This window comes from Lasioglossum baleicum, unplaced genomic scaffold, assembly GCF_051020765.1.
Source record: "Lasioglossum baleicum unplaced genomic scaffold, iyLasBale1 scaffold0301, whole genome shotgun sequence".
Classification (NCBI taxonomy): domain Eukaryota; kingdom Metazoa; phylum Arthropoda; class Insecta; order Hymenoptera; family Halictidae; genus Lasioglossum; species Lasioglossum baleicum.
This window is the reverse complement of record NW_027469361.1, coordinates 158,655-172,225: the sequence shown is the minus strand read 5'-3', so window position 1 is coordinate 172,225 and position 13,571 is coordinate 158,655. Positions and strand designations below refer to the sequence as shown.

Below are 13,571 nucleotides of genomic sequence, written 5' to 3'. Positions count from 1 at the left end.
GAGGATGCATCCCGCAGGCTAGTCGAGTAAAAACACGTGCGAGACGATGCATCCCGCAGGCTAGTCGAGTAAAAACACGTGCGAGAGGATGCATCCCGCAGGCTAGTCGAGTAGAAACACGTGCGAGAGGATGCATCCCGCAGGCTAGTCGAGTAAAAACACGTGCGAGGTTTTGTGGGATGCGCATGCGCAGGTTTTTTGGGATGCGCATGCGCAGGTTTTTTGGGATGCCCATGCGCAGGTTTTTTGGGATGCGCATGCATAGTCGAGCAAAAACACGTGCGAGAGGATGCATCCCGCAGGCTAGTCGAGCAAAAACACGTGCGAGAGGATGCATCCCGCAGGCTAGTCGAGTAAAAACACGTGCGAAAGGATGCATCCCGCAGGCTAGTCGAGCAAAAACACGTGCGAGAGGATGCATCCCGCAGGCTAGTCGAGCAAAAACACGTGCGAGAGGATGCATCCCGCAGGCTGGTCGAGTAAAAACACGTGCGAGAGGATGCATCCCGCAGGCTAGTCGAGCACAAACACGTGCGAGAGGATGCATCCCGCAGGCTAGTCGAGCAAAAACACGTGCGAGAGGATGCATCCCGCAGGCTAGTCGAGTAAAAACACGTGCGAAAGGATGCATCCCGCAGTCTAGTCGATCACAAACACGTGCGAGGTTTTGTGGGATGCGCATGCGCAGGTTTTGTGGGATGCGCATGCGCAGATTTTTTGGGATGCGCATGCGCAGGTTTTGTGGGAGCGCATGCGCAGATTTTTTGGGATGCGCATGCGCAGGTTTTTTGGGATGCGCATGGCTAGTCGAGCAAAAACACGTGCGAGAGGATGCATCCCGCAGGCTAGTCGAGCAAAAACACGTGCGAGAGGATGCATCCCGCAGGCTAGTCGAGTAAAAACACGTGCGAAAGGATGCATCCCGCAGGCTAGTCGTGCACAAACACGTGCGAGGTTTTGTGGGATGCGCATGCGCAGGTTTTGTGGGATGCGCATGCGCAGATTTTTTGGGATGCGCATGCGCAGGTTTTTTGGGATGCGCATGGCTAGTCGAGCAAAAACACGTGCGAGAGGATGCATCCCGCAGGCTAGTCGAGTAAAAACACGTGCGAGACGATGCATCCCGCAGGCTAGTCGAGTAAAAACACGTGCGAGAGGATGCATCCCGCAGGCTAGTCGAGTAAAAACACGTGCGAGAGGATGCATCCCGCAGGCTAGTCGAGTAAAAACACGTGCGAGAGGATGCATCCCGCAGGCTATTCGAGTAAAAACACGTGCGAGAGGATGCATCCCGCAGGCTAGTCGAGTAAAAACACGTGCGAGGTTTTGTGGGATACGCATGCGCAGGTTTTGTGGGATGCGCATGCGCAGGTTTTTTGGGATGCGCATGCGCAGGTTTTTTGGGATGCGCATGGCTAGTCGAGCAAAAACACGTGCGAGAGGATGCATCCCGCAGGCTAGTCGAGTAAAAACACGTGCGAAAGGATGCATCCCGCAGGCTAGTCGAGCAAAAACACGTGCGAGAGGATGCATCCCGCAGGCTAGTCGAGCAAAAACACGTGCGAGAGGACGTATCCCGCAGGCTAGGCGAGTAAAAACACGTGCGGGAGGATGCATCCCGCAGGCTAGTCGAGTAAAAACACGTGCGAGAGGATGCATCCCGCAGGCTAGTCGAGTAAAAACACGTGCGAGAGGATGAATCCCGCAGGCTAGTCGAGTAAAAACACGTGCGAGAGGATGCATCCCGCAGGCTAGTCGAGTAAAAACACGTGCGAGAGGATGCATCCCGCAGGCTAGTCGAGCAAAAACACGTGCGAGAGGATGCATCCCGCAGGCTAGTCGAGTAAAAACACGTGCGAGAGGATGCATCCCGCAGGCTAGTCGAGTAAAAACACGTGCGAGAGGATGCATCCCGCAGGCTATTCGAGTAAAAACACGTGCGAGAGGATGCATCCCGCAGGCTAGTCGAGTAAAAACACGTGCGAGGTTTTGTGGGATACGCATGCGCAGGTTTTGTGGGATGCGCATGCGCAGGTTTTTTGGGATGCGCATGCGCAGGTTTTTTGGGATGCGCATGGCTAGTCGAGCAAAAACACGTGCGAGAGGATGCATCCCGCAGGCTAGTCGAGTAAAAACACGTGCGAAAGGATGCATCCCGCAGGCTAGTCGAGCAAAAACACGTGCGAGAGGATGCATCCCGCAGGCTAGTCGAGCAAAAACACGTGCGAGAGGACGTATCCCGCAGGCTAGGCGAGTAAAAACACGTGCGGGAGGATGCATCCCGCAGGCTAGTCGAGTAAAAACACGTGCGAGAGGATGCATCCCGCAGGCTAGTCGAGTAAAAACACGTGCGAGAGGATGAATCCCGCAGGCTAGTCGAGTAAAAACACGTGCGAGAGGATGCATCCCGCAGGCTAGTCGAGTAAAAACACGTGCGAGAGGATGCATCCCGCAGGCTAGTCGAGTAAAAACACGTGCGAGAGGATGCATCCCGCAGGCTAGTCGAGTAAAAACACGTGCGAGGTTTTGTGGGATGCGCATGCGCAGGTTTTGTGGGATGCGCATGCGCAGGTTTTTTGGGATGCGCATGTGCAGGTTTTTAGGGATGCGCATGGCTAGTCGAGCAAAAACACGTGCGAGAGGATGCATCCCGCAGGCTAGTCGAGTAAAAACACGTGCGAGAGGATGCATCCCGCAGGCTAGTCGAGTAAAAACACGTGCGAGAGGATGCATCCCGCAGGCTAGTCGAGTAAAAACACGTGCGAGAGGATGGATCCCGCAGGCTAGTCGAGTAAAAACACGTGCGAGGTTTTGTGGGATGCGCATGCGCAGGTTTTTTGGGATGCGCATGGCTAGTCGAGCAAAAACACGTGCGAGAGGATGCATCCCGCAGGGTAGTCGAGTAAAAACACGTGCGAGAGGATGCATCCCGCAGGCTAGTCGAGTAAAAACACGTGCGAGAGGATGCATCCCGCAGGCTAGTCGAGCAAAAACACGTGCGAGAGGATGCATCCCGCAGGCTAGTCGAGCAAAAACACGTGCGAGAGGATGCATCCCGCAGGCTAGTCGAGTAAAAACACGTGCGAGAGGATGCATCCCGCAGGCTAGTCGAGCACAAACACGTGCGAGAGGATGCATCCCGCAGGCTAGTCGAGCAAAAACACGTGCGAGAGGATGCATCCCGCAGGCTAGTCGAGTAAAAACACGTGCGAAAGGATGCATCCCGCAGTCTAGTCGATCACAAACACGTGCGAGGTTTTGTGGGATGCGCATGCGCAGGTTTTGTGGGATGCGCATGCGCAGATTTTTTGGGATGCGCATGCGCAGGTTTTGTGGGATGCGCATGCGCAGATTTTTTGGGATGCGCATGCGCAGGTTTTTTGGGATGCGCATGGCTAGTCGAGCAAAAACACGTGCGAGAGGATGCATCCCGCAGGCTAGTCGAGCAAAAACACGTGCGAGAGGATGCATCCCGCAGGCTAGTCGAGTAAAAACACGTGCGAAAGGATGCATCCCGCAGGCTAGTCGTGCACAAACACGTGCGAGGTTTTGTGGGATGCGCATGCGCAGGTTTTTTGGGATGCGCATGGCTAGTCGAGCAAAAACACGTGCGAGAGGATGCATCCCGCAGGCTAGTCGAGTAAAAACACGTGCGAGACGATGCATCCCGCAGGCTAGTCGAGTAAAAACACGTGCGAGAGGATGCATCCCGCAGGCTAGTCGAGTAAAAACACGTGCGAGAGGATGCATCCCGCAATCTAGTCGAGTAAAAACACGTGCGAGAGGATGCATCCCGCAGGCTAGTCGAGTAAAAACACGTGCGAGAGGATGCATCCCGCAGGCTAGTCGAGTAAAAACACGTGCGAGGTTTTGTGGGATACGCATGCGCAGGTTTTGTGGGATGCGCATGCGCAGGTTTTTTGGGATGCGCATGCGCAGGTTTTTTGGGATGCGCATGGCTAGTCGAGCAAAAACACGTGCGAGAGGATGCATCCCGCAGGCTAGTCGAGTAAAAACACGTGCGAAAGGATGCATCCCGCAGGCTAGTCGCGCAAAAACACGTGCGAGAGGATGCATCCCGCAGGCTAGTCGAGCAAAAACACGTGCGAGAGGACGTATCCCGCAGGCTAGGCGAGTAAAAACACGTGCGGGAGGATGCATCCCGCAGGCTAGTCGAGTAAAAACACGTGCGAGAGGATGCATCCCGCAGGCTAGTCGAGTAAAAACACGTGCGAGAGGATGAATCCCGCAGGCTAGTCGAGTAAAAACACGTGCGAGAGGATGCATCCCGCAGGCTAGTCGAGTAAAAACACGTGCGAGAGGATGCATCCCGCAGGCTAGTCGAGTAAAAACACGTGCGAGAGGATGCATCCCGCAGGCTAGTCGAGTAAAAACACGTGCGAGGTTTTGTGGGATGCGCATGCGCAGGTTTTGTGGGATGCGCATGCGCAGGTTTTTTGGGATGCGCATGTGCAGGTTTTTAGGGATGCGCATGGCTAGTCGAGCAAAAACACGTGCGAGAGGATGCATCCCGCAGGCTAGTCGAGTAAAAACACGTGCGAGAGGATGCATCCCGCAGGCTAGTCGAGTAAAAACACGTGCGAGAGGATGCATCCCGCAGGCTAGTCGAGTAAAAACACGTGCGAGAGGATGGATCCCGCAGGCTAGTCGAGTAAAAACACGTGCGAGGTTTTGTGGGATGCGCATGCGCAGGTTTTTTGGGATGCGCATGGCTAGTCGAGCAAAAACACGTGCGAGAGGATGCATCCCGCAGGGTAGTCGAGTAAAAACACGTGCGAGAGGATGCATCCCGCAGGCTAGTCGAGTAAAAACACGTGCGAGAGGATGCATCCCGCAGGCTAGTCGAGCAAAAACACGTGCGAGAGGATGCATCCCGCAGGGTAGTCGAGTAAAAACACGTGCGAGAGGATGCATCCCGCAGGCTAGTCGAGTAAAAACACGTGCGAGAGGATGCATCCCGCAGGCTAGTCGAGTAAAAACACGTGCGAGAGGATGCATCCCGCAGGCTAGTCGAGTAAAAACACGTGCGAGAGGATGAATCCCGCAGGCTAGTCGAGTAAAAACACGTGCGAGAGGATGCATCCCGCAGGCTAGTCGAGCAAAAACACGTGCGAGACGATGCATCCCGCAGGCTAGTCGAGTAAAAACACGTGCGAGAGGATGCATCCCGCAGGCTAGTCGAGTAAAAACACGTGCGAGGTTTTGTGGGATGCGCATGCGCAGGTTTTGTGGGATGCGCATGCGCAGGTTTTTTGGGATGCGCATGTGCAGGTTTTTAGGGATGCGCATGGCTAGTCGAGCAAAAACACGTGCGAGAGGATGCATCCCGCAGGCTAGTCGAGTAAAAACACGTGCGAGAGGATGCATCCCGCAGGCTAGTCGAGTAAAAACACGTGCGAGGTTTTGTGGGATGCGCATGCGCAGGTTTTGTGGGATGCGCATGCGCAGGTTTTTTGGGATGCGCATGCGCAGGTTTTTTGGGATGCGCATGCGCAGGTTTTTTGGGATGCGCATGGCTAGTCGAGCAAAAACACGTGCGAGAGGATGCATCCCGCAGGGTAGTCGAGTAAAAACACGTGCGAGAGGATGCATCCCGCAGGCTAGTCGAGTAAAAACACGTGCGAGAGGATGCATCCCGCAGGCTAGTCGAGCAAAAACACGTGCGAGAGGATGCATCCCGCAGGGTAGTCGAGTAAAAACACGTGCGAGAGGATGCATCCCGCAGGCTAGTCGAGTAAAAACACGTGCGAGAGGATGCATCCCGCAGGCTAGTCGAGTAAAAACACGTGCGAGGTTTTGTGGGATGCGCATGCGCAGGTTTTGTGGGATGCGCATGCGCAGGTTTTGTGGGATGCGCATGCGCAGGTTTTTTGGGATGCGCATGTGCAGGTTTTTAGGGATGCGCATGGCTAGTCGAGCAAAAACACGTGCGAGAGGATGCATCCCGCAGGCTAGTCGAGTAAAAACACGTGCGAGAGGATGCATCCCGCAGGCTAGTCGAGTAAAAACACGTGCGAGGTTTTGTGGGATGCGCATGCGCAGGTTTTGTGGGATGCGCATGCGCAGGTTTTTTGGGATGCGCATGCGCAGGTTTTTTGGGATGCGCATGCGCAGGTTTTTTGGGATGCGCATGGCTAGTCGAGCAAAAACACGTGCGAGAGGATGCATCCCGCAGGGTAGTCGAGTAAAAACACGTGCGAGAGGATGCATCCCGCAGGCTAGTCGAGTAAAAACACGTGCGAGAGGATGCATCCCGCAGGCTAGTCGAGCAAAAACACGTGCGAGAGGATGCATCTCGCAGGGTAGTCGAGTAAAAACACGTGCGAGAGGATGCATCCCGCAGGCTAGTCGAGTAAAAACACGTGCGAGAGGATGCATCCCGCAGGCTAGTCGAGTAAAAACACGTGCGAGGTTTTGTGGGATGCGCATGCGCAGGTTTTGTGGGATGCGCATGCGCAGGTTTTTTGGGATGCGCATGCGCAGGTTTTTTGGGATTCGCATGCGCAGGTTTTTTGGGATGCGCATGGCTAGTCGAGCAAAAACACGTGCGAGAGGATGCATCCCGCAGGGTAGTCGAGTAAAAACACGTGCGAGAGGATGCATCCCGCAGGCTAGTCGAGTAAAAACACGTGCGAGAGGATGCATCCCGCAGGCTAGTTGTTTGAGATTGGCGCGTGCCAGCGCCATATTGGCCGCGCGACACTGCACGCTCCCGCCAAGTGAATGGCGCGAGCCCGCCAAGCGATCGACCAACTAGCGGCGTGCGGAAATTGCGTGGGCACGCGATCGACCGCCTGATTGGTCGAAGCCCACTCTCGATCCTTCTGGAATGCTCGCGAATGCTCACCCGGAAGCATGACGCGTGACGAATATTCCAGAAGAATAGAGCCAATAAAGAGAGGGACGAACAGCTGAAACCTCTCCTTTTTTGTCAGTTCACGCGATCAGCTGTTCTCGAAAAAACCCACACGTGTTCACTGAGTTCTCATTTATTATTCTTGTTACATTGCTGTCTTCTTTCATTTACAAATTCACCGACAATTTTGTAGTTTAAAGTGCTATAAATACAGTTTAACTTATTGTAATATTCCGAATTCATTTCCTGTCAATTTCCTATTATCTTTCATCCAAATTCATCCGTTACAATCACTCATTTCATTCAATCACTCGTTCACATCACACTTCCATAGATTCCATTTCGTTTCACCCTTTCAGTCCAATCATCACTGATCATTCCTTGGTCGAGCAAGACCGCATCCATCACATTTCTGGTCCTTCGAGCCGGATACTTACAATAGTGCCAGTGGTGAAATCGTGTTCTGTTGCTGAGAAATCCATCCATCGACCCAGTTTCGAACCAATATGGAATTCTCCGTCGAAGAACTGCTCTCCAAGCAGAGCGAAATAGGAAGGAAGATAAGCAGAATAACCGAGAACTTTAGGAAGACCATCTCGCAGGCCAAGATGACAGGAGGCGATGTCAAATCCAGGTTGCAACGCCTCGAAGAGTACTGGTCGCTGTTCCAAAAAAACCACGACATATTAGCGTTCCGCCACATGGACGCGATAAAGGGCAGCGACTACGTCAAAATGGAGTATGCTGATGCGGTAGAAGAAGCATACATGGAGCAAAGGGGTCGGTTACTTGACCTGGCGAATCAATTCGGCGAAGGCGGCTCCAGTACGACGAAAAGGAGTGCTGCAGCTTCATCCAAGGAGGAAAAGGACCCTGGCTCGGCGCCGCTGCCCAGGATGCAGCTACCCGAGTTCGCTGGAGCGTACGTGGAGTGGCCATCATTCAAAGATCTGTTCAAATCCATTGTCGAACGGAATAAGAGTTTGGGCGCTGTGGACCGGCTGCAATACCTGAAAAGCAGTCTCCACGGAGAAGCCGCAGATCTGATCAGGGATCTCCCAACCACTGGTGAAAACTACGATCGTGCATGGGCAATCCTGCGGGAGCAATATGAAAATAAAAGAATACTGGTGCGATCGTGCCTAGACAAGCTCGCCTCTCTGCCTGCGATGAGAGAAAGTTCGGCGCAAGAGATCATCAACGTGCAAAAGGGTGTTCTCTCCGTAATAAATACATTGGAAGGCTTGGGACGACCAATCACCAAGACAGAAGATTGGTTTGTCTATTCCGTCGTCAAGCTCCTCGACCCTGTGACGCGTGACAAGTGGGAGGAAAGAATTGCTGGCAGTACCGATCCCCCGTCCTTCTCATCATTGAAGGAATTTCTGATAAAGAGACGGCAGCAGTTGGAGGCGTCAACCAAGCTCTCGTCCTCGCCTCCCGCTCACAGCAGCAACAGCAGCAATCAGCTCAATCACCACGAGGCCCGCTCCAACCAGGGATCTTCGAAGCCTAAGGGGCCAACACGCACAGTGAGGAGCAATCACGCGAATCAGAGCCAAAGGCCAGCTTGCATCATGTGTAACGAGAAGCATTACCTTATGCAGTGCCCCAAGTACAAGGCACTCCCGCCAGCAGAACGAAGAGGGCAAGTGGAGAAGATCCGTCTCTGCTGCAATTGTCTCGGCAGGCACCAGGTCGCAACTTGCCCGTCCACCAGGAGCTGCCTGACATGCGGAGAGAGACACCATTCCACGCTTCATGATGCCTACAGAGATGGCTCTCGGCAGACAACAACGGCTCACCACATACAGGACTGTCGCAATGTAGAGGGCAAGATACTGCTAGCAACGGCTATCATTCTAGTTGCAGATCGCCACGGCAGACAGCAGGAAGTGCGTGCCCTCGTCGACCAGGGCTCCGAAATATCGATGGTGACAGAAGGGCTGGCGCAACGACTGCAGCTCGCTCGAGCGACGTCCACAGTGGATATTTACGGTGTCGGGGGACAGCGGCTCGCCAAGGCTCGCGGACGTGTTAACTTGGACGTTTCTTCATTCACAAACGATGAAACGATCAAGGTCTCGGCCATCGTGCTCCCAAAACTCACGAGCTACAATCTTGGCTGTTCCACGCCAAATCGACCCTGGAACCATTTGAAGGGGTTGAAACTGGCTGATCCCGCTCCTGCAACAGTAACGCCCATTGAAGTCCTGCTGGGAGCTGACGTCTACACAGCAATAATTCGAGAGGGAATAAGGAAGGGCGCGCCAAACGAGCCCGTCGGCCAACAAACCATTTTTGGCTGGATCGTCACCGGAAGGGCTGGAGTCACCACCACAACCACGCACGCCCGAGTGCACCAAGTGCTTGTTGGGGACTCCCTAAGCACGGTAGTACGGAGGTTCTGGGAGCAAGAAGAACTCCGGGACCCGCACGCGACTCGAACAGCGGAGGAGATGGAGTGCGAGAACTTCTTCGCATCGTCTCACTCACGCACTCCTGAGGGTCGCTATCAAGTGAGGCTCCCTTTCAAATCACGAGGTCCCATCACTTCAGGGTCGAGAACAGCATCCTGGCACTCTCTAAAAAGGATGGAACAGAAATTTAAAAGAGATGAAGCATTCAAGAGCCTCTACAGTGACTTCATCTCTCAATACGAGGAACTAGGACACATGACCTTGGTAAACCCGCCGTCAACCGAGCAACCTGCACACTATCTACCGCATCATGGAGTATTGAAGCCCAGCAGTACCACAACAAAACTGAGGGTTGTGTTCAATGGCTCCTGGTCCGAGGCATCTCAGCAATCTCTTAACGACTGCCTTCACGCGGGACCAAATCTTCTGCCACTTCTTGCGGACGTCCTGCTGCGATGGCGCAAACACAAATACGTGGTGACAGCTGACATCATAAAGATGTACCGACAAATCCTGGTGCACCCGGAGGACCGCAACTTCCAAAGGATCCTATGGAGAGACAACGAGTCAGAAGAAGTGAGAGAATATTGTTTAAACACTGTCACTTACGGCTTGTCTTGTGCTCCATTCCTCGCAGTCAGGACGTTGCACCAGCTGGCAGAAGATGAAGGCAGCCAGTATCCCATCGCAGCACGAGCACTCCGACACGACTCCTATGTCGACGATATTCTCACTGGAGCCGACACGATCCACGCCTTGAAGGAAACAGCACTCCAATTGCAGCAGTTGTGCAAGGCGGGCGGCTTCATATTACAGAAGTGGGCATCCAACACGGCTGAGCTCCGTAAAGTTACAATACAACTGTCACAAAGCCAACCTTCATCACCGTTGGATGGTCAACCGGAGTCAAAAACGTGGACTGACTCAATACACCCGGCTCTCGGTCTCCTGTGGTCACCTCACGATGACAGTTTCAGGTTCACGATCACCGACACCGACGCCCAACCTACGACAAAAAGGAGTGTGGTATCCAAGGCAGCCCAGTTGTTCGATCCATTGGGATGGCTAACCCCAGTCATCGTCCGAGCAAAAATCACCATTCAATCAACGTGGTTGCTGGGAATAGGCTGGGACGACCCACTTCCTGCAGCATTGGACAACGACTGGCGAACATTCTGTGCAGAATTGAAGCAGCTGGAGATGGTAAGGTTGCCCCGACCTCTGTTTCAGAACTTCCGCAATGAACAGAGGGAGTTCCATGGGTTCGCCGACGCCTCGGAACGAGCATATGGGGCAGTCGTGTACCTGAGAATGAAAACCGAGGACAACCGATGGACACTGACACTTGTCGCTGCTAAGAGCAAAGTTGCACCACTGCAACAAGTCTCACTGCCCCGCTTAGAGCTCTGTGCAGCGCACCTTCTCGCTCGGTTGACACAACATATCACGACAACACTGCACATGGACAAAACAGAAGTTCACCTTTGGTCCGACTCCACGGTAGCATTGGGGTGGATTCAAGGCCATCCATCCCGATGGAGGACCTACGTGGCCAACAGGGTGGCCGACATCCAGCGAAGGGTCCCCGAAGCACAATGGCATCACATTGCAGGAGTCAAAAATCCAGCGGACTGTGCTTCGAGAGGACTTTCCCCGTCACAATTGCTCTCTTGGACATTGTGGTGGAAGGGGCCCGAGTTCCTGCATTGCGATGCCAACCTTGCTTCTTCGGCACCCGTCGCGCAAGAGAATTTGCCGGAACAGCGAGAGCCCATCGTGGCTGTTGTCACAGGAGCTGCAAAAGAAGAGGAAGAGAATGAGACTTTGCAGCGCTTCTCCTCCTACACCAGGCTGCTCCGAGTCACTGCATGGTGCCGGAGATGGCTTAGTCGATTCCGAGACCGACCATCGCACACACTTACCAATACTGACTCGTTCCCGAGCGGTCAGCCTACAGATCTGACAACAGCAGAACTTATCAATGCTGAGAGAGGGTGGATCCACGCAGTTCAGAGGATGGCCTTCGGCAAGGAAGTCTCAATGTTGACGCAGAACCAAAGCTTATCGCAGAAAAGCAATCTAGCACCACTAGTTCCATCCCTGGATAAGCATAACTTGATGAGAGTCGGAGGACGATTGGGCAAAGCCCCGCTTAACCCTGATGAAACCCATCCTATAATCCTTCCCCCACAATCTCATCTCACCCAGTTAATCGTAGATTTCATTCATAGGAGTACCATGCATGGGGGAGTCCAAGCGACGTTAGGAGCCATCAGACAACGATTTTGGATTCCAACAGGGCGATCCATCGTAAAGAAGGCCATCCGCAAGTGCGTAACCTGCTTGCGATGGCGGGCGGAACCCGCACAGCAACTGATGGCAGATCTACCCACGCATCGCGTCACTCCAGCACGCCCCTTTCACTCTACGGGGGTAGACTACGCCGGCCCAATTTGGCTGAGGACGACATCAGGTCGAGGTCACAAGGCGTACAAAGGCTTCTTCGCTGTGTTCGTCTGCATGGTGACCAAAGCAGTCCATTTGGAAGTCGTGTCAGACTATACGTCCGAGGCCTTCCTGGCTGCATTCCGCAGATTTGTCTCACGTCGTGGTATTTGTGCGCATTTGTACAGCGACTGTGGGACGAACTTCATTGGAGCCGACCGGGAGCTGCGGCGCCTTTTCACTGCCAACAGTCAGGAAAACCGCAGCCTCAGGGATCAGATGAGCACCTTGCGGACCGAGTGGCACTTCAATCCTCCAGCTGCACCACATTTTGGCGGCTTATGGGAGGCGGCAGTCAAGTCCACTAAATACCACCTACGACGGACCATTGGAGAAACCAAACTTACGTTTGAAGAGATGACCACACTGCTAGCTCAAGTGGAGGCCTGCCTAAATTCAAGGCCACTAGCTGCGCTATCCGACGACCCAGCAGATTTGACGGCACTAACACCAGGTCATTTCCTTGTAGGTTCGGCTTTGCAGGCGCTCCCGGAACCGTCGCTGCTCGATGAGGGAACCAACCGCCTCACCCGATGGCAGCTGATTTCTAAAATGAGAGACCAATTTTGGGCCAGATGGAAGCGCGAGTACCTTCATGCGCTCACCTCGCGAACGAAATGGCGTCAAACCAAGGAGAACATCTCGCCCGGTCGGCTCTGCATCATCGTCGGAGAACAGACACCTCCTTCACGTTGGCTCCTCGCACGAGTCACGGAAGCTCACCCAGGGACAGACGGCAAGGTTCGAGTGGTCAAGGTGGCCACAGCAATATCCGAATTCACCAGGCCAATTCACAAACTCGTCGTTCTGCCGATCGATACGAATGATCGATGATCGCGTTCATTCACGTGCCACGTGTTCTTGCCGAGTACAACCGCGTAGTACGCGATTCACTCATCCGCGCAGGCGCAACTTAGCGACGGAGCCTTCCGTGACGTCACGCGCGTTCATTCTAAACAGTCCTCGATTTTCATTCGCTGTCACGTCATCTCACTCATTGATCCACTTGTAAATCACTTCACCCGTAAAAAATCGCGCGATCACTTGTTCATACTTAGCTGGAAGATTCACATTACTTTCGCCATTGTGAAGATCCCGTTTACCACGTCACGCGCGAAAATTCGACCAGTCGAGGCGGGCGGTATGTTTGAGATTGGCGCGTGCCAGCGCCATATTGGCCGCGCGACACTGCACGCTCCCGCCAAGTGAATGGCGCGAGCCCGCCAAGCGATCGACCAACTAGCGGCGTGCGGAAATTGCGTGGGCACGCGATCGACCGCCTGATTGGTCGAAGCCCACTCTCGATCCTTCTGGAATGCTCGCGAATGCTCACCCGGAAGCATGACGCGTGACGAATATTCCAGAAGAATAGAGCCAATAAAGAGAGGGACGAACAGCTGAAACCTCTCCTTTTTTGTCAGTTCACGCGATCAGCTGTTCTCGAAAAAACCCACACGTGTTCACTGAGTTCTCATTTATTATTCTTGTTACATTGCTGTCTTCTTTCATTTACAAATTCACCGACAATTTTGTAGTTTAAAGTGCTATAAATACAGTTTAACTTATTGTAATATTCCGAATTCATTTCCTGTCAATTTCCTATTATCTTTCATCCAAATTCATCCGTTACAATCACTCATTTCATTCAATCACTCGTTCACATCACACTTCCATAGATTCCATTTCGTTTCACCCGTTCAGTCCAATCATCACTGATCATTCCTTGGTCGAGCAAGACCGCATCCATCACACTAGTCGAGCAAAAACAC

The 13,571-nt window shown here is 53.4% G+C and overlaps 1 protein-coding gene across 1 annotated transcript; it reads left to right on the top strand.

The window, feature by feature from the left end:
* The first annotated feature begins 7,383 nt into the window (after positions 1-7,383).
* LOC143220171 (uncharacterized) lies at positions 7,384-12,636 on the top strand. Its single transcript, XM_076445887.1, has one exon. It carries the CDS (start codon positions 7,384-7,386, stop codon positions 12,634-12,636), a length of 5,253 nt encoding a protein of 1,750 aa, XP_076302002.1.
* The last annotated feature ends 935 nt before the right edge of the window (positions 12,637-13,571 follow it).

Coding starts and splice junctions, on each gene's coding strand:
- LOC143220171 (XM_076445887.1), top strand. CDS start 7,384: ATGGAATTCTCCGTCGAAGAACTGCTCTCCAAGCAGAGCGAAATAGGA.